Below are 21,624 nucleotides of genomic sequence, written 5' to 3'. Positions count from 1 at the left end.
AAGTCAGTTGAACAAGCTGGGCATGGTTGCACATGTCTATAATCCCAACAACTAGAGGAGCAGGCTAGGCAGGAGGATCTCAAGTTTGAAGCTAGCCTAGGCGACCTAGCAAGACCCTATCTCAAAATAAGAAAAGGTCCCAGAGTTCCTTAGGACCTCACTCAGTTGCTGAGCCTGTCCTCATATTTGCAGATCCTCCTGTCTCAGCCTTCAGAGTCACTGGCATTCCAGGCGTGTGCCACTTCTCTTGGCATAAACAATAACTTCTAAAAATGTATTTAAATAAATTCAATACCCACCTCTACTTTCTTTTTTTTTTTTTTTTTTTTTTTTTGCGGTGCTGGGGATTGAACCCAGGGCCTTGTGCTTTCGAGGCAAGCACTCTACCAACTGAGCTATATCCCCAGCCCCCCACCTCTACTTTCTAATCTTTAAAACAACAATATAGTTAAAAAAAAAAAAAATTCAGGCTTCTGTAATCCCAGAGATTTGGGAGGCTGAGGCAGTAGGATTGAAAGTTTGAGACCAGCCTGCAAAATTTAGCAAACTGATTCTGTCTCAAAATAAAACTTAAAAAAAGGGCTGGGGCCAGGTACAGTGGCACATGCCTATGATTCCAGCGGCTTGGAAGCTGAAGAGGAAGATTACAAGTTCAAGGCCAGCCTCAGCAAGGCCATGTCTCAAAATAAAAATTAAAATGGGGATGTGGGAGGAAAGAGAGTGGACTGAGACGGACATCATTACCCTATGTACATGTATGATTATACAAATGTTGTGAATCCACATCATGTACAATCATAGAAATGAAAAGTTGTACCCCATTTGTGTATGATGAATCAAAATGGCAGTCTGTAAAAATAAAATAAATAAAATAAAAATGGTCTGGGGATGTGATTTTGTGGTTAAGTGCCCCATGGTTCAATCCCTAATATCAAAAATAAAAAATAAAAAAATATTAAAAATGACTGAGGATATAGCTCAGTTGTAGAGTGTCCCTGGATTAAATCCCCAGTACAAAAAAAAAGTTTTAAAAAATTTTGATAAGATATATATAACATAAATTTACCATCTTAATATTTTTGAAGTTTTATTATTTTATTTATTTATTCATTTATTTATTGTGCTTTACCATGGAGCTGCATCTCCAGCCCTCCCACCCTTTTATGAGTACTAAGGAGTTAACCCTGGGGTCTACCTCTGTGCTACATCACAAATTCTGGTTGGTTTTTTTGTTTGTTTGTTTGTTTGTTTGAAATGGGGTCTAAGTGCTGAGGTTGACCTCAAACTTTCAATCCTCCTGCATCCGTCTCCCAAGTAGCTGGGAGTGTACAGTTCAGTAGTGTACAGTAGTGTTCAGTACCGTACAGTTCAGTAGTAGTTCACATTATTGTGTAGCTAATCTCCAGAAAGTTTTTCATCTTGCAAAAGTAAAATTCTGTAACCTTGACTTGAACAACTCCCTATTCCACTTCCCTCTGGTCCTTGGTAACTACCATTTTACTTTCTGACTCATGAATTTTATTCCTCTAGGTTCCTAATCTAATTGGAAATCACATAGCGTTTGTCTTTTATGACTTTTTCACTTGAGATAACGCTCAGGGTTTCTGTATGTTGTAGCATCATGTGACAGAATTTCCTTCCTTTTAAAGGCTGAATAATATTTCATTACATGGATATATGCCCCGTTTTATTTATTCATGCATCCTTCAATGCCTGTTTGAGTTGCATGTACTTTTTGGCTATTATGTATACTGCTGAGAGAGTATTTCTTCAAGACCCTGCTTTCAGTTGTTTTAGGTCTGTACTCAGAAGTGGCATTGGGGTACCATATGGTAATTTCTATTTTTATTTTTGTGGAACTGCCATACTGTTTTCCATAGTGGCTGCAACCATTTTTCTTTTCTTTTTTTTTTTTTTTTTAATTTTCTTTAAATTTTAATTTATTTTTATCGTAAACAAATGGGATACATGTTGTTTCTATTTATACATGGAGTAACAGCATACTATTTGCATACTCATACATTTACATAGGGTAATGATGTTTGATTCATTCTGTTATTTTTTCCTTCCCCCCCACCCCTCCCACCCCTCTTTTCCCTCCCATTTTTCATTCTCACTAAAATTGCACCATATTCTTCAATATTTGTTATTTTTCTGTTGTTTGTTTTGTGGGTCTTTTTGTTTTTGTTTTTGTTTTTTGATAGCAGCCCTCCCAGTGGATATAAGGTAGTTTCTCATTGTAGCTTTGAGTTACACTTCCCTAATAATTAGTTACATTGACCATCTTTTCATGTGCTTATAGACTATTTGTGTAGTCTCTTCAGTTCCTTTGCTCATTTTTAATTGAATTTTTGCTTTGTAGTGGTTAATCATATATTTGAAATATTAGCCTTTTACCAGATAAGTGATTGCAAGTATTTTCTCCTATTCTGTGGATTTCCTTTTTATTCTGTTGATTGTGTCTTTTGGTGCTAAGTTAAAACAAAAACAAAAACAAAAAATCTTCTAAGCACCATATCTTAGATATCTATACTTTTGGTTTCATATCCAAGAAATTATTGCCAAATCCAATGTCATATAACTTTTCCCTTACATTTTCTTCTAAGAATTTTATAGTTTTAACTCTTATATCTAGGTCTTTTTTGATCTGTGTGAATTTTTACATATGGTATAAGGTAAAGGTCTAACTTTTTAAAAAAATATATGTATATTTTTAGTTGTAGATGGACATAATACCTTTATATTATTTATTTTTATGTGGTGCTGAGGATCAAACCCAGGGCCTCACACATGCTAGGCAAGCCCTCTACCACTGAGCTGCAACCCCAGCAGCAAGGTCTAACTTCATTTAATTACATATGGATATCCAATTTCCCCAGCACTACTTGGGAAGAGACTACACCTGCCCCATTGAATAGTCTTGGCACCTTGTTGAAAAATCATTTGATCATTTATGTGAAGGTTTATTTCTATGCTCTTTATTTTCCATTGGTCTGTATGTCTGTTTTTATGCCAGCATCATGATTTTGATAAAACTGTTGCTTAGCCTGATCTTTCTTGAACTCCTAGGCTCAAGCAATCTTACTGACATAGTCTTACAGGTAGCTGGGTCAGTAGTTATACACAACCATGCCCATATTTGTAATAATTTTTGAAATCAAGAAATATTAAACCTTAAACATTGGTTTTCTTAAAAAAGTGTTTTGTCTATTTAGGATCTTCACATAGTTGTCTTTTTTTATTTTGTTTTTTTGGCACTGGGGACTGAACCCAGGGGCACTTGGCTACTGAGCTACATCCCCAAGCTCTTTTAATTTTTTATTTTGACACCTAAGTTGCTCAGGGCCTTTCTAACTATCTGAGGCTGGCCTCAGATTTATAATCCTCCTGACTCAGCCTTTTGAGTTACTGGGATTATAGGCATGAGCCTCCATACCTGGTTTCATATAGTGTTTATTGGTAAAACTAAAGGGGTTACCATGAAAATGAATACTAAAATAATGTTCTGAGTATTACTATTGTATTTACTATATAATATGTATGATAAAATATGAATCAAGACAAATTGTGGAAAGGACATAGAAACATAAAGATTATTGATAGACAATAAATCTAAAGGAGGATACATGATTAGAAAAAAGAACAATTTAGTAATTGGCTAAATAATAAATCTAAGAATTACATAATTTTTGTGTACTAACAGCATCATAAAAATAGAAAAAAAATGACTCCTAGTCACATTGTTTTTAATATCTCAAGATGTCACAGTGATAAATGATAGTTAAACCTCGACAGCCTGCAGGCTTTTGTGCCTTGGAGTTTCATTCACATTTGGGGATGGTAATTAAGACCATAGCTCTGACTAGAACTGTAGAAGTGGGAATGGGCAAGTCTGCCTGTGACCTCGGATTAGTCAACAGCTCATCATTGTAAGGGCTAGGACAGAATTGAGCTACTTGTTTTTTATTGGGTCTATACAGCCATCTGCAAGAAATGGGAACTTTAATCTTGGACGGAAATTTTCGGTAGGAAAACTAATGTATAAATGTGTTTGGAAAATGCTGTTACAGGGCACTGATATAAGCCACCATGAAACTATCCCTTAAGACCTATTCTTTAATTTCTGAGGTGTGGAGGACTCTCCCAAGGCTGAATGTGAAAACTCACAAAGTACCTTAATAAAGAAGATGCAGGAAAAGGAGAATTTATAATTGAGGACCTGATAGTAGGCCAGTCTAAAAAAGGACTTGATTATTTTATTATCCTTGGCACATTCTTATTGATATAAATAATAATGTTTAATATATAGTCTGTGCTCAGTTTTGCTATTTGCTTTTATCCTAATAATAATCTTTATAAATATTGTTTGATTTTACTTTTTTTTTTTTTTTTTCCAGTGCTGGGGATCCAACCCAGGAACTCATTCAAGCTAGGCAAACCCCCTACCACTGGGCTACATCCTCAGACCCCTATTTTGTTTTGGTTTTAGACCAAATCAAGGTTCATATATTGAATTTAACATCGATTTTTAGCTACCTTTAATTTCAGTTCAATCCTCCTCCCTTTTAATGAGTGACATTTTGAAACTTGGTAGTAAGCCCTTTTAGAATGGGAATATATCTCATTTGTTCTTGCTAATTAAATTTAATCCAATGATTATGTAATAATACAAGACTCTGTACCTCATAAGAAGATAGGAAAGGTAGGATCAAATTATTGGCTTTTTTCACTTTTGGTTAGACATACATAACCAAGGATTCTTCTCATACCTCTTAACATTGACATTTTCAAATATTACAATGTGCACTGCTGTGTATAGTTTATTAGTAGCAATTGCTGATAAAAAGCAGAATTTTCAGTCCTATTTTTCTCACTCTTGCCATTTCCTTTTGAAAATGAGGGATATTTGATGTTAAAGTGGGTAGTTAAAATATGATTTTATTGTCCAAGGGGGAAAATGCTTCACAAGGGTTATGTTAAAGATAATTCATGAACAGAATGTTAAAATTTGGACATAGAAATATTCAATTTAAATTGTAGAATTCTTATGTAAATAAAGCTCTTGTTTTCATTTAAAATTGTTTTCTTAATGCAGTTGTATTATTGAACTCTGTAGGAAATATAGGAATAAATCTTGTTGCTTTATGCTACTGGGAATGCATGGTATTACTTTACTTCTCCAGTTTCGCTTTATTATTTTTCTTTGCAGCTTCACAAGTATCTCACTGTGCAGTTCCCTGGTATAGTGTACTAATTATAGTTTTAAAATAGTGCTTTAAGGACACAGTGAAAGAAATACTTAATATACGCTAATAGGAATGCAATTATTTCTGGCACTAAAACTAGACTTTATTTTTTTAAACAGCTTTCTTGAGATACAACTCACATTACATACTACAATTCAACCATTTAAAGTGTACAATTCAGTGGTTTTTAGTATATTTACAGATAAGTACAACCATCAAACATAGTTTTAGAACATTTTTATCACCTTAAAAAGAAATCTCATACCTTTTAGTTACCACTCCTGACTCCCCTCACTCCTGTGCTCATCCCTAAGCAATGACTAATTTATTTTTTGTGTGTCCTAGATTTCCCTATTCTGGATTTTAATAGGAATGAAGTCATGTGATATGTGGTTTATATTTGTTGTTGCCTTTTTATTTATAGTGTTCTTTGAATCAGAAGAGCTTTCCTTTGTAAAAGATCCAATTTGCTGGGAGCGGTGGTGCACTCCTGTAATTCCAACACTGAGGCAGAATATCACAAGTTCAAGACCAGCCTCAGCAATTTAGTGAGGTCCTAAGTAATTTAGTGAGACCCTGTCTCAAAATTTTAAAAAAGCCTGGTGATGTGGCTCAGTGGTTGGTAGGTAGGAGATCCAATCCATTTTACTTTAGGTATTTTCAAAGTTCCTCTGTATGATGGCATATATCACTACTAGATTTGTTTTTATGGTTGAATAATGCTACATATGTGACCATAACGTATTTTGCCTCTCCATTTTATAGTTGATAGACATTGGGGTTACTTCAACCTTGTAGTTTTTGTGAATAATGCTGCTATATCCATTTGTGTACACATATTTTTTTCATGGTACTGGGGATTGAACTCAGGAATATTTTACCACTGAACTACTCCCCTAGCCCTTTTTAATTTTTATTTTGAGGCAGAGTTTTGATGTGTTGCTGAGGCTGACCTTGAACTTGTGATTCTCTTGCCTCAGCCTCCCTAGTAGCCCGGATTATAGGCGTGCACCACTGTGCCTTGTGTCCACATTTTTGAGTGCATGTTTTCCTTTCTCTTGAGCAATAACTAGGAATGGAATTTTTTATCTCTCTCTCATTGTTTGAGGAACTGTTTTTGAAAGTGGCCGTACCATTTTTTATTCCCAGCAGCATTATGTGAGGGTTCTGATTTTTCCCATGTTCTTGCCAACATTTCTTGTCTGACTTTTTGATTCTAGCTATCCTAGTGCAATCGAAATGGAAGGTCATTGTTTTGGTTTGTATTTCCCTGATGGTTAATGATGTTGAACATCTTTTCATGTGCTTATTGTCCACTCGTATATTATCTTTAGAGAAATGTCTGTTCAGTTCAGGTTCTTTGCCCATGTTTTCAGTTGGGTTCTCTCTTTTTATTAATGAATTATAAGACTTATTAAACTGCATAGAAATTGCTTATCAGATATGAAGTTTGCAAATATTTTCTTCCATTTTTACACTGCTTTTTCACTATTGATAGTGTTCTTTGAAACACAAAAGCTTTGCTTTCCAAACATTCAATTTATTTATTTTTTCTTTTGTTGTTGCTTTTTGTGTCATATCTAGGGATTTTTTGCCCAATCCAAGTTCAAAAAGATTTACCTTTATGGCTTCTTCTAAGCAGTTTATAATTCTAGCCCTTAATTTAAGTCTTTGATCCCTTTTGAGTGTGTGTGTATGCATATATGTATGCTTTAGGGGAAAACAGTCATTTTGCCCTTTTTGTGGGGAGGGGGTCCCTGGGCATTGAACCTTACGGCATTAACCACTGAACTACATCCTTAGCCCTTTTTAATTTTTTAGTTTGAGGCACAGTCTTGCTAAATTGTGGAGGCTGGCCTCCAGTTTGTGATTCTCCTGCCTCAGGCTCCTGAACTGCTGGGATTACAGGAGTGCATCACCGGACCTGGCTTGCCTTCACTTTGAAGAGAGCACTTTCCTTGGTATAGGTTTCTTGGTTGGCATTTGTTTCTTTGAGCACTTTTAGTATTTTGTCCCACTGTCTCTGAACTCCACTGTTTTTGCTGAGGAGTCAGATGTGAATCTTAACTGGGTTCCTTTGTATTATGTTTTTCTATCTTCTAGAGTTACTCCATGTCTTTGCTTTTGAGCATTTTTTTCTGTGATTTACATCTATTTACAGATTGCTGTATTTATCTTACTTGATGTTTGTTGAGATTCCTATTTGTGTAGGTTATTATTTTTCAATAAATTTGAGGAGTTTTCAGCCATTATTTCTTGGAGTATTTTTTGTGTTCCTCTCCCATTACTCTTTTTATTTCCATTTATGCCTATATTGGGGCATTTGATAGTTTTTACATATTTTTCTGACACTTAGTTCATGTTTCTTCATTCTAGTTTTTCTTCCCCCTTTTTGTTTTTGGTGCAGGGGATTGAACTTAATTAGCACATGTCCTACCATAGAGCTACACCAGTCGCCTTTCTGTTGGTTCAAGTCTACTGTTGAGCCTCTTTTGTGAGTTTTTTTTTCCTCCCTTCCTTTAATTTCAGTTATTTTCCTTTAAACTGGAATTTCAATTTAGTTATTTTTTGTAATGTCTATGTCCCTGTTGATGGTCTATATTTGACACATTACCCATACCTTCCTTTATTTCATTATTGATTTGTTTATTGATTTGTTTATTTGTTTATTTCTTTATTGATTGTTTTTATCTTTATTGATTTGTTTCTTTTGCCTGATTTTTTGGGGGTGGTGGTGGTGTAAGGATTGTTCTTTTCTTTATGGTTTTTTTGTTGTTGGAAACTGTAAGTTTTAGATGATATATTGTAGCATTGTAGCAACTTTTTTTTTTTTTTTTTTTTCTTGGTAGCAACTCTTGGTACTGATTACTGCCCTACCCCTGGGTTGTTACTGTTGTTTTGCTTTCAGGGGCAGGGGAACAGTGAGGAGAGGGTTATTTTTGTGAAGTGTATTAATACTACTCCACCCTTATTCCCTACTGTCAAGTCTCTGATGTTCCTCAGGGAGGCATGTCTTTCTGTAGGCCCATAATCATCCTGGGGTGATTGTAGTACTGTAGAGTTCTCTTCTTCACTAGTCCAGATGATATCCTCTTATAGTATGCTTGCATAGTTGCTCCATTGTTTCCAACAATTTCCTGGGCATAAATTCCCCCATAATTGAATGCAATCAAAGTATGGCTCCAAATTTCAGAGGTCTTCATTAGCTGTTCTGTCCCCAGCAGGACTCCTCCCAACTGTCTTATGCCTTGGTTCTTTGCTGCAAACCATTCAGCCTACAGTCTAGTCTAGATTTTCATCACGTCCATGAATCTCCTTTTACCACAACCTCTTCTGGTTTGTTTGTTTGTTTGTTTGTTTGTTTGTTTTTGGAGTGGTGCTGGGGATTGAACCAACAGCCTCACACTAAACTTGTAATGCTCTGTCACTGAGCTACACCCTCAGACCTTCCTCCACTATTCTTCTCTTTTTTTTTAATATGGGGTCTTGCTTTGTTGTGCAAGCAGGCCTTCATCTTGGGATCCTTTTTCCTGAACTGCCTCTGTAGTTGGGATTGTAGGCATGCACCATCACACCTGGCTTTCAACTGTTCTTGAGAATACCCTTAGAAATTAAGCTTGTCCGTGCTTTATTGCAAGTGAAGTCAGGTACTTTGGACATTGTGTGTTCCTGCTTCATCTCTTAGAATCAAAATATCTGAGCCAAGCTTCTGGAGGTATAGATGGGGATAATCATAAGCTTTTCTGTGATTGATGTCTTAGCTCTAGGAGCTGAGCACCAAGGGTGGGGTGTGAGGATGGTAGCAACCTGAGGTCCTTTCAGTTTCTCTTCTGTTGTGGAACCACTGTCTTTTTTTGCGGTGCTGGGGATTGAACCCAGGGCTTTGTGTTTGCAAGGCAAGCACTCTACCGATTGAGCTATCTCCCAGCCCTAACCACTGTCTCATGAACTGAGTGAAAAGGTTCTTGGGTCTCCAATATGTTCTGCGCTGAATCTGTAGTAGAGCCTCTGTCCTTTAAGTAGGGCTTGGGCAGAAGGGGGTCCTCTGCCTTTGATGGTGCTTGTTTGGAACACTTATCAAGAGGAGTCTCAGGCAGGATGATAAATCCTGAAGTCTTTTGGCTTGTGTTCACGGTTGCAACAGTCTGGAGCCAAACTGAGATGGAGGCAGTAGACTTGTTTCAGATACCATAGACTTTGATTTTTCTGAATGATTTTTCACGGATTCTAGTAAACAGATGTTTACCTCTCTCTTTCCTTCCTTCCTTCCACCTTTTGTCCTCCCTTCCTTCCTTCTCCTTCTTTCTTCCTTCTTCCCTCCTTTCCTCTCTCCCTCCTTTTTTTTGTGGTACTGGGGATTAAAACCCAGGATTGGTGTACCACTGAACTATATCCCTATCCCTTTTTATTTTACTTTGAGACAGAGTCTCCCTGGATTGCTGAGGTTGACCTCAAACTTGGGATCCTCCTGCCTCAGCCTTCATAGTAACTGAAATTAATGGCATGAGCCACCACACCTGTTGAATTCTTATTTTTTTATAATTTTTATACAAGTCAGTCTTTTGTAACTTTGGTTTTTGAGCTTGCATTCATGCCTTTATAAAAATATGTTGTAGAAAAGCTTTTCCTTTGTTATGGTCTCTGACCACCAGTCAGAATCCTTAACTCTTTAATGTTGCAACTTTCAGATACTCCTTTTGTGAGAGAAAATACTGGGGGAATTGATTTCCCATGCTTATTTTCCTTAATGAATGACTTCAGAACTTGTGCAGATATTCTAGAAGAGAAAATTTCTACACGAGTACAGAGTTTGTAAAGCAAATGAAAATAATAGGAATAAGAGGAATTTAACATGGAGGGCTCAGTACTATAGCTGAGTTCTTTTCAAATTGTTCTGGAGGTGTTACAGTTAACTCTTGGCTTTTGTCACTTGTCTTGTACATCAAAATCAGTAGGCTGCTGCTTCAGTTTTGCTGTCATCTTAAATTAAAATTTCTTTTGATTCTTCAAAACATTTTTTCTTTCCAGGGGCCACTCAATAGTGAGTCTTCCAACCAGAGCTTATGCAGCGTGGGGTCCTTGAGTGATAAAGAGGTAGAGGTAAGAATCTATATCCAGTGCAAGAATTTTTGCATTCCATTTTTAGTCTGTGTTAAAAGCACTATGTAACTCCAGGGGCTGTGTATTAGTGTGTGTGAATGGTTCCCTTTTGGATTGTGTGCTGTTTGCATCTATCCAACTATGATGTTGCCCTATGGGTTTTTATTATTGTAATCAAGAATGTGCCCTGTTTTGTTTTTGTTTGTTTTATTATTGTTATCATCAGTCAAGGGCAGAAATTTGCAGTTGTGACTGATTTAGACTAGGAACCTTGGATGTTAACATTTGTCAGCAATTTGACAGAGGGGTTGGTCACTGGCTGATTTTAGTAATAGAATTTTACTAATTATCCTTGTGGTATTGCGGATAGAACCCAGAGGTGCTCTACCACTGAGTTCCATCCCTAGCCCATTTAATTTAATTTTTTTTTTTTTTTTTTTTTTTTTGTACCAGGTATTGAACCAAGGGCATTTGATCACTGAGCCATATCCCCAGCCCTTTTTATTTTTTATTTTAGTTAGGGTCTCGCTAAATTGCTTAGGGCATTGGTAATTGCTGAGGCTGGCTTTGAACTTGGAATCCTCCTACCTCAGCCTCCTCAGTTGCTGGGATTATAGGCTTGTGCCACCAGGCCCAGCTACTTTTTAAATTTTTGAGGCAGGATCTCACTAAGTTGCCAAGGTTGGCCTTGAACTTGTGATCCTCTTGCCTCGACCCCAGAAGTTGCTGAGTTTATACATATGGGCCACCCATCAGGCTAGTAATAGAATTTGAAGAGGTTTTTGTTCATTTTAAATTTTTTCTGCTTAAAAGAAAGAACAGATTTTCTTTTTAAAAGGCAAATAGTTGCATGGATATAGGTGTAAGTCTAAGCCTGCAAGCACCTACTTTGAACTTGGATAACACTTTCAATAAATTGTAGTCAGTTGATCAATTATACAGATCTTTCCTTTTTATAAAACTGTGTGTTGGGTTTAAACATTTTTATGTTGTCTGAGAACATGTTATAAGGTAGACATTTGCCCTACATTTGTGCTTTACAAAATATTTTATTTAAGCTTTTTAGCTACTCTTCAGGTGAATAAAACTAAAGATCTGATATTTTAAGCAATTTGCCAAAAATTGCCTAGAGGATTTGGATCTAGACCCTGTACTTTTTCTTTTCCTCTGTTCTAAGAACAGGATGATGTTTCAGGATTGTCTATGACAGCTAAGTCTCTTTTATATTTGTGATAATTTGCATATATGCTTATTTTTCCTAATGTGATAAGTTTACCAAAATGCTAATTTTGACTTATATGGTATTTAACAGACTCCTGAAAAAAAGCAGAATGACCAGCGAAATCGGAAAAGAAAAGCTGAACCATATGAAACTAGCCAAGGTAGTAATACTTTCACACTAATGAAAATACTGAATTCTTATGTACTTAAGAATTTTACAGTAAATAATTAGTATGTATCCAAGGGTTCCTAACAAAGAAGGTTTGTGTATCTTAAGGGATTATCAGGCTGTTTATTACGTACTTGCCATTTGATATACACCTGACAAAATTGTCAGTTCTTTGGGGACTCTTGTTTTCCCTGTTATACTTTAATGATCTTTTCTTTTTTTTTTCTTTTTTCTTTTCTTTTTTTTTTTTTTTTTGGCGATGCTGGGGATTGAACCCAGGCCCTTGTGCTTGCGAGGCAGGCACTTTACAACTGAGCCACATCCCCAGCCCCACTTTAATGATCTTTTCACTGCAGGATTTTCTTTAGACCTAACATGCATCCTGTGGAGAGTAGGTGACATTGTAGTTTTAACTGTTTCTTACATTAGATCAATGATTTGTTAATAGTGGTAGCCATAAGTGGTTTCATTTTATTGCTGTTCTTCCATGCCTATTACTTAGTTGAATATTGGAACCCACTGGAATAAATCTATAGAGGTGATGGTTTAGTGCCATATATTTTATATAATCAAAGAAAGAAAAATAGTTTGACTACATCCCCATTTCCTCCTCCCTTTCTAAGGAATAACAATCCCTCTCTTCTTGCATTATTCTTATCTTCACAAAAAATAGATAATTCATTTTGTCTCTTAGAAGGAAAATTCTCCCAACAATGTCATATAGTTCTCTGTGAAATAAAATCAACTCTATAGTTGCGAAAAGTTTGTTTTGAACCTCTGTTCTCTTAAATTAGGTATGGATTAAAGATGAGGTTTTTGTTTCCTGATTATGGCATATTTTGTTAGTATTTATAAAAGAAAGATTATTGCATCTTGAAAACAAGCTGTGAAAAATTCTTCTCTGCACCCCCTGTTCAGTTACTTATTATATGGAGGAAACAGTCTGTTCTTAGAGTACAGGTATTTTGGTTCATTTGATAAAAATAAAGTTGATGGTAGCAGTGTTTGTGGTTACTGAATACATAATGCATTTTGGTGAATGATGGTTTACATGTGCATTGGAAAAACTGTACTTACTTTGGTTTCATTTTCAGGGAAAGGCACTCCTAGGGGACATAAAATTAGTGATTACTTTGAGGTAAGTTAACTATTGGGGGAAAAAAATCTGCTGTGATTTTTCAAAAATCAAAGTCCCTGCATTCATTCACAGCATTAGAAAGCAATTGTTTTGCCTTTGCTGTGATCTCCCCAACCCCTCTCTCCCCATCTTCATCAACCTAATGCTGCCCCATCTCTCAATAAGAGGAAATTGATGCTGACTTTGTAAATTTAAAGTTTTTTTTTTTTTAATTATGTGTCTTGTCTGTGATGATATAAGAATTCACATATAAGGTGATTTTATTTTTTTTTTTCCCTCCTGGTCAGACTAGGTTTTGTGTCTTTCAAAGATTAAGGTGGAATAACTTGGACTCTTCTTTTGTCCTCATCCCTTAGTCCAGTGGAACATGTAGTGAGCTCAGTGACCCATCCTTAGTGGTACTAAAGAAGACTAACACCCCCCCGCACCACTGTATTTCTGCCTTGTGTATTTTGAGATAAGAAGGGAATACATTCTTCTCTCATGTCTTTTCAAAACCATGTACACTTTCAGCTTTCTAGCCATGTTTTCTATATATCTTGGTACATTTCTGCAGGAGCTCCTTCTTAAAAATCTAGTTGAAAAGATAGCAGAGTTTGGCTTATGTGGCATTTTCTTTCTACAATAAGATGTATTGACTTAAAGGGGCCATGTATAATTAACACCTGTTTGTGTTTTAATCTTTTACTCTCCTTATCTAAAGCATAGTACTGTTTTGAATTATTCATATCCATTTTTCCCTGTTGGCCAGTTTGCTGGGGGAAGCGGGCCAGGAACCAGCCCTGGCAGAAGTGTTCCACCAGTTGCACGATCCTCACCGCAACATTCCTTATCCAATCCCTTACCGGTAAGCATTCACCTGGAGAAATTTGACACCTGTTATAGGAAACCAGAAGCCCAGGAACACTCAGCAGTTTTTTTTTTTTTTTTTTTTTTTTTTTCCATTAATTACCCATGGGGAATAAAACATTAGGAAGAGAACTTCATGCTATTGCCGATGAATCACTTACTTAGATTCACGTCAGTACCAGTAAATTAACTTTTTGTTCAAGAACTGATCCTATTCTCTCAGTATAATAAATTGCCTCTAAACCTGTATAGCTCATTCATCTGTCAAGGAAGTGATTCCAGCCCAAACATTAGATTTTTATCCTTACCACACTTCATGTTCCTATAACTTTAAAAAAAAAAAAAAAGTATTCTTTAAAGTCTGGTCAGCCCCTGGTATTTGAGTTAACCTCCAGGGCTTACTCAGTGATAGAAAAGCTAATGCCTTACATATTCAAGATAGGTTTTTGTCCAAACTTTAAGTGAGATCCCAGGGTCTTAAAAGCTTTGTACCTCATTAAGTGGTTTTCAATGAGGAGTGCCCCTCAGGGGATATTTGTCAATATCTAGTGTCATTTTGGTTGTCACAACTTAAGGGATGGGGGAATGAGTGTCATAACATCTATTGGGCAGAGGTTAGTAAATGTCCCCCATTTTGATCCAAATGTCAGTAGTGCTGAGGTTGAATATTCCTGAACTAGCCAGTGTGGGATTCTGTGTAAATTTGCTCCAGTGCCTTTGAATAATTTGTTGACACTAATCAAGACCTCTGTACTCAAGAGCACTCTGTCCATAATGCTGTAGGTATTGCCTTAGGTGGGATCTTAGGGGTTGGGGTTGCTGAAATGTAAGTTTTCATCCTAGATCTGTTTGTTTAGGAAAGGTGTTTATCTTTGCCTTAGTAGAGTTGGATAATACTGCTCTTTTCTTAAGTGGTTTAGACTTTTATATCTTTAAAGCATTTTAAAATGCACTTCCCTTCCCTTCTGTCTTTTTAAAAACATATTTATCAGAATGATTGTAATTATTAACATACTTGTGAAAACATGTTAAAGTGACAACTCAGGATTTTTTATTATAATTTTTTCATTCTTATGTATTTAAAATGTTAGAAATATTTTATATATAGAGCTGTTTGGATAGATCATTAGATAACTGTTGAGGAGGCTGGTGTCTGTGTTTTCTTAGGTTTTAAATCAGTTAAAGTTTAAAAATATTAAATGAGATTGCAGATTATCTATTTGGAAAATATGTTTTGTAGAATTTCTGAATGTTGTCCTTTACTCTTTTCTTCCTGAAATTTTTTTAATTTGATTTTTATATTGTGGCAATCCATCATATGCCACTTAAGGTTTTACCTAAAGACAAAAGAGATTTATTCAATCATCTGTGGGCGTTTTGTGCTAGCTTGATGAATATGACTGGACTTCATCATCATTATACAAATCTAAGCATATATTAGGTGTTGAAATAGGAACCAAATCTGTTTCCTTTCCCCATTGCACTGCAAAACTCTTTATCATCCCAATTTATATTCTGTGCTTCATTATTACAGTAACTTGTTTGAGTATACTACTTAATTCCTTTACTCTTTCTCCATCATATTTGCCTGAAAAAAAAAACCAGCCATAATTAAATCTAATTCTCTACCTTTGCTTTGCCTGCCTTTAATTAAGCAGGTCATTGGGGTTGAAGGAAACCACTATTATTCAAGCTGATTGATCTCTCTTTATGTTCATGATCACTAACTTCAGGTATACCTCTAACTGCCTGCCAGTCCTGCTGTATTTCTAGTTAGTTCCTTTACCTCAGTGAAAATTTTGTCTTGCAAATTTCCGACACCTTAATTAAACTGATGCCCTTGCTTTTTTATTTTACTGAGAAAATAGAAATGATCAGAAAAGATTTTCCATGTGCTCCTACATCAAACCTGACATGCTGCTTGCATCAACACTGGGCAGAGGCCAGGGATAATAGCAAACATTCTACTAAGACAACCTCCCTACAGTAAGAATTACCTGATCCAAAATGTCAATAGTGCCAAGGTTGATAATACCTGAGCTCAATAGTGTCATTAGGTATCTCTTTCATCAGTATTTATATCTGACTTTTGGGATGAATGAACTTGCCTATCCTTCACATGTTCTGATAATTATGTATTCAACTCCCCATTTGACATTTCCAAGTATATATCTAATGCACAGCTTGAACTTCTACATGCCTAAAATGGAATCCTTCATCCTATAGCCTACCCTGTCCTAGTAAATGACAGTGTTCTCCATCCAGTAAGGTAATAACTCATGCCCCAAATATAATCCATCAGAAAATCCTGTTTTCCTTTAAAATATATTAGAATCCTACCACTTTTCTGTTCTTTTGGATCTCTGCCTTAACTACTATCATAGGCTCCCTATTTTTTGCCCTAGTCTCACATATGCTGAGTGATTGTTAGGGCTTATCCTGCCGTTCCTCTGCTCAGAATTGTCCATTTGCTTCCTACACTGAAGTTCTTATGTGGCTTAACAGCCCCTGTGCGATCATCCACTTGTCACCCGTGCAGTGACAGCCATACTGGCCTCTTCAAACACTGTGAAGTACTTTTTTGCTTCATTACCTTTATCTTGTTATTCACTCATTCAAAACATTCTTTTCTAGATATCAACATTTTGTTGCTCAGAAATGACCTTAGCAGCCAGGGGTGGTGGATCTTTAGTCCCAGAAACTTAGGAGGCAGAAGCAGGAGGATTACCAAGTGCATTTCCAGCTCAGAAACTTAGTGAGACCCTGTCTCAAAAAGATTTTTTTATTAGTTAGCCATAACTTTATTCTTTTTTAAATTGTTCTATTTAGTTTTACATGGCAGCAGAATGCGTTTTGATTCATTGTACACAAATGTAGTACAACTTTTCTCTGGTTGTATACAGATGTAGAGTCACAACATTTGTATAATCATACATGAACATAGGGTAATGATGTTTGTCTCATTCCACCATCTTTCCTTTCCCCTGCCCCCTCAAAATTTTTAAAAAATAAAAAAGAGAAGGAAAAAAAAGACCTTAGCAGAATGCTCTCCATTGGCCAACTTCTCCCACATTGCGGTTCTTTATATTTTGTCATTGTCTCTAGTCCTTGAATGTTGCTTTAGTTTAATTCTTAATTATCACCCCCCCCACACACAAACACACACACATAAATTTTGACATATACTTAACATTTTAATGATTCATATTTACACTTAAAGAAGAGTAAATATACCCAGTGTTCAGTCTATAGTTCAGTGAGTTTTCACAAACTGTACCAGCATAAGAAACCAACCCTGCAGAAGTCCCCTGTGTTCCCTTTTACTAAGACCCCTCTCTGCCAATAGACATCACTGCTGTCCTAATCTCTTAACATCATAGATGGTTTTTTTCCTGTTTTTGTACCTTTTGTAAAAGGAATCATACAGCATATACTTTTATGTCTGGCTCCTTTTGTTCAATATTACTGGTGTGAGATTTATCCATATTGTTGTGTTTATCAGAGATCATTGCCATTGATTTGTGGTATTTTTTAAAATAATGTTTCATTTAATAATTTATTTCATTTTTTTTTTTTGAACCGGGGATTGAACTCAGGGGCACTCGACCACTGAGCCACATCCCCAGCCCTATTTTGTATTTTATTTAGAGAAAGGGTCTCACTGAGTTGCTTAGCGCCTTGCTGTTGCTGAGGCTGACTTTGAACTCGTGATCCTCCTGCCTCAGCCTCCTGAGCCACTGGGATTATAGATGATGTGCCACTGCATCTGGATCTACATCTTCCATTTTTATACTTTTGACTTTTTGTTAATGTGTTTTCTGTGTATTTCTGGCAAATAGCATACTATTTTTTTTTTTCAATCTAAAAATCTTTTAACCTTTATCCTGTTTACATTTAATAAGCATTATTATATTGGGGCTTGTTAGATATGTTGCCTTTTAGTATGTTTCTGTTTATCCTGCCTGTTTTATGTTCTTTTTTTCTTTGATGTTTTACTTTCATTTAGATACAGTTTTTGTTGTTGTGTACTCATTTCATGTTTTTTCCCTCTACTAGCAGCTGGGTCCTCTTTTGGTGTTTCTCTTAGAAATTACAGCATGCATATTAAATATACCAGTGTTTATTACCCTCCTCCCAAGTGTCAGATGCTGACCTCAGAGCCCTAACTTATTCATCCTGCTACTGACTGACTTAGGTTGGGGAGGGGTATTTATTTTGTTTTTTTTTTAAGTCATAAGCCAGGTGTGGTAGTGCATACCAGTAATCCCAGTGACGTGGGAGACTTAAACAAGAGGATTACAAGTTTGAGGCTAGCATTAGCAACTTGGCAAATTCTGTCTCAAAATTTAAAAAAAATTAAAAAGGCTAGGAATGTATCTCAGAGGTTGAGTACCCCTGGGTTCAATCCCTAGGACCACCAAAAAACCAAAAACTACAAAAAATAAAACATCTCATAAAACATTGTTTTATGGTCTCCCTGTTCCTTTAGATTTATCTATATGTGAACTTTTCTTTTTCTTTTTTTTGGAAATATTTTCCTATTGCATCTTATGCCTTCTATTTGAGGTCACTTTCTTTTTGCCTGAAGTATTCTTTTTTTTTGCGGTGCTGGGGATCGAACCCAGGGCTTTGGGCTTGCAAGGCAAGCACTCTACCGACTGAGCCATCTCTCCAGCTCCTGAAGTATTCTTTTAGTATATGTCTGCTAGGATTTAACTCTAGGTTTTTGTTTGTTGAAGTAACTTTTTTTCTGTATATATATGTCTATATTAGATTTTTTTTCTTTCAACATAATTTTTATTTTCTGATCCCCATTGTTACTATTAATAAATCAGTTTTCATTTGCCTTTCTTTTTTCCCCCCAGCTACTTTTGAAATATTTATGTGAGGTGGCCTGCAGTTTCACTAGGACGTGTCTTTTTATTTCTTTTTTTTTTTGGGTGCTGGGGATCGAACCCAGGGCCTTGTGCTTTTTATTTCTTTTGCTTATGATTCGTTGGGCTTTTAGAATCTGTAGGTTGTTGTGTTTCACCATTTCCAGATATAATTATCTCTTCAAATATCATTCCCGCCCCGTTCTTCTTTTCCTCCTCTCAGTAAACCATATGTTAGACCTTCTATTTTATCACCATGCTCATGCTTCTTTACTTCTTTTATTTATTTATTTTTTTAGTTGCTAATTTTATTCATTTATTTATATGTGGTGCTGAGAATCAAACCCAGTGCCTCACACATGCTAGGCAAGCACTCTACCACTGAGCCACAACCCCAGTCCATTCTTTACTTCTATATGGCTACTTTTCTTGCCTTTCAGCTCCAAAATCATGTTTTTTTCCCCTCTAATTTGCTGTTAACCCCATTTAATTCTTAATTTTTCCTGTTGCTTTTGAAGAAATGTTCTCTGCAGATAGTTTTGTCTTCTCTTATTTATTTATTTATTTATTTTGGTGCTGGGGATTGAATCCAGCGCTCCATGCGTTCTTGGCAAGTACTGTACCATTGACCTGTATTTATTTATATTTGCAGTACTGGGAATTGCACCCAGAGATACACTGCCACTGTGCTACATTCCCAGCCCTTTTAATTTTTTAAAACTTTGAGGCACATCTTCCTGAGTTGCCATTGCTGGCCTTGAATTTTCAATGCTTCTGCCTCAGCCTCTGCCAGCGATTCTGCCTCAGCCTTTGGAGTTGAGTCACTGATGTTACAGGTGTGCGCCACCACGCCATGTCACCGTCTTTGTTTTTTCTGTGTTTCATACATGTGACTGTTTTATAATCTGTGTCAGATAATTCTGGTGTCTAGACTATTTATGAACCCATTTCTACTGTTTCTTGCTTTTTTTTAGTTGTTGCTTATGACATTATTTCTTTTATGCTTTGTTTTCTAACTCTGTGTTCCTCATTGTTCTTGAAAAATTATTGGTGAGGTTTCTTCAAGGTCCAGGATGAAAGTGTATTCTTGCAGGGAGAATTTTTATTGGTGTCTTTTTAATGCCTAGAGATTTTTTACTTCTCTGATATTACTTTACTGAATTTGGGACTTGTATTTTGTTTGGTTGGTTATTTTATTTTTTGTCTCAACCATTAAGAAATATTGATTTGGATTGTCTTAGCATTTTTCAGGGGAACTCCTGACTCCTATACTGCCAAAGCAACTTTTGCCCCCACCTAGGAGGGCAGGAGTTTTTCTCTGGTGTACCCTTTTCCTGAGTGCAGCCCAGAGTATTGGAGACCCAGCTTGAATTGGGAAAAAGAAACCCTTGTTGAACTCTGCCCTAGATAGGCCTGTCTGTTTGACACCACGGGGCCCTGGAAATTGAAATTCAGTATCTCCTGGTGCCCCTAGGGCCACATATGACTTTGGTGATTTTTTTACTTGTCTTCTGTTCCTAATTTTCCTTAGATTCCCCCCACCCCTCCTGGAAGATTCCTTATAGTCTATCAAGTCTTCAGTACTTTTAATGTCCTTTCAAAATATTTTATCCTCACTTTATAGTTACTGTCCAAGAAAAAATTGGTTGAGACATCTTAGCCTGCCATTATTTCCAGAAGTATTTTAACATCTTTTAGACCTTGGCAGATATTAATTGAATATATGGCAGAATGATTAATTTTTGTATCATGGCTTCAGAGGTTGATGTATTTACCTAAGTAGTGAGTGTACACTGTGGTGAATGGGTATCATGAGAATTCCAGAATCTGATTTTAAGCTGTTTTTTTTGGTGCAGTAGGAACATTGATCTTAAAGAGGACATTATTCATAAATTCAAAAACTAAACTCCTTTGTCAGAATTTGACTTGTTTTACTTTTGTTGCCTAAAGCAAAAATGTTAAGTACTTTTCCTGATAAAGTATTGGAAGACTATAAAAATTTGGCAATTCTTATTTCAAAGTGGTATAATAGAAGGTACCTTCCAAAAGAATGGTTTCTAAAGAGTGCAGTGGGGCACAGTGTTTCTAGACCTTTTCTGGATGTATACATGTATGTTTACATTATGGTTTTCCTCATTTCCATTGTATTATTTTATGTGACCAATATGCTGTAAACATCTGTGTATTCTATAAATAGTGCTGTAAAGAATGTCTTTGTACATACTTTTGTATTTATGCCGCTTTTTTCCTTCAGATAAATTTCTACATTTGCAATTCCCAAGTTAAAGAGTATGGTTATTTAAAAAAGCCACTACATAAATTGCTAGAAGGTTATTGCAGTTTGAGATTCTCAATTCCCAATTTCTACCTACACTACTAATGCTGATTTTTCATTACAATCTCTGCTAGTGACAAAAATACCTTATTTTAACTTACATTTCTTCACTAGTGATATTAAATATCTTTTCATGTGTGGAATGGTCTATTCCGTTTTTCTCTTAATGTTTGTTCAGGTCCTTTTCCTATTTCTCTTTTGGGGTTTTTTTTTTTTTTTTTTCTTAATGGTTGGTAGAAGCATGTTAAGATTGCTAAGCTCAGTGATAGACCATAGCATATCAAGGTCTTGGGCTTGGTCCCCAGTATGGGGTGGGGCTGGGGGGGTTATTGCTAACTCATCACTTGTATCATAAATATTTTTCACCTGTTTGTAATTTTGTCTTACAAATTTATGTTGACACTTACCATTTAGGAGCAAAAAATTTTCGAGTGGTCAAATTTGTCAGTGTTTTTCTTTTATGACTTATGGGTTTTTTGTTATTCATAGGTATTCCTGTATGTTTTATATTTTTAGTATCATGTTTAAAATGTCCTTTATCACTAAAACGGTATAAAAGCACTTTTTTAAAATGTTTTCTTCTTATGAATTTTACATATGTTAGGAATCTACCATTTTTTCTTAATTCTTTACAAATATCCCACCATCTTTTTAATAAGTACCCACTAATGTGAAATATGCTCTAATCACAA

General features: G+C 35.9%; 1 protein-coding gene and 1 non-coding gene across 2 annotated transcripts in view; one reads left to right on the top strand and one right to left on the bottom strand.

Moving 5' to 3' along the window:
* The window catches only part of Tlk2 (tousled like kinase 2), a 111,659-nt gene that overhangs the window by 29,142 nt on the left and 60,893 nt on the right, over positions 1 to 21,624 (top strand). The window contains 3 exon segments of the mRNA XM_047544601.1: positions 10,275 to 10,346; positions 11,659 to 11,728; positions 12,831 to 12,874. Of these exon segments, the coding sequence (XP_047400557.1) occupies positions 10,275 to 10,346; positions 11,659 to 11,728; positions 12,831 to 12,874 (186 nt within the window).
* Trnas-cga (transfer RNA serine (anticodon CGA)) lies at positions 333 to 406 on the bottom strand. The gene has a single exon. It is a non-coding gene; the product is annotated as a tRNA-Ser (tRNA).

Source organism: Sciurus carolinensis, chromosome 3, assembly GCF_902686445.1.
Source record: "Sciurus carolinensis chromosome 3, mSciCar1.2, whole genome shotgun sequence".
In the NCBI taxonomy this organism is placed as follows: Eukaryota; Metazoa; Chordata; class Mammalia; order Rodentia; family Sciuridae; genus Sciurus; species Sciurus carolinensis.
The sequence above is the reverse complement of the archived record's forward strand: the minus strand, read 5'-3'. Positions and strand labels throughout refer to the sequence as shown.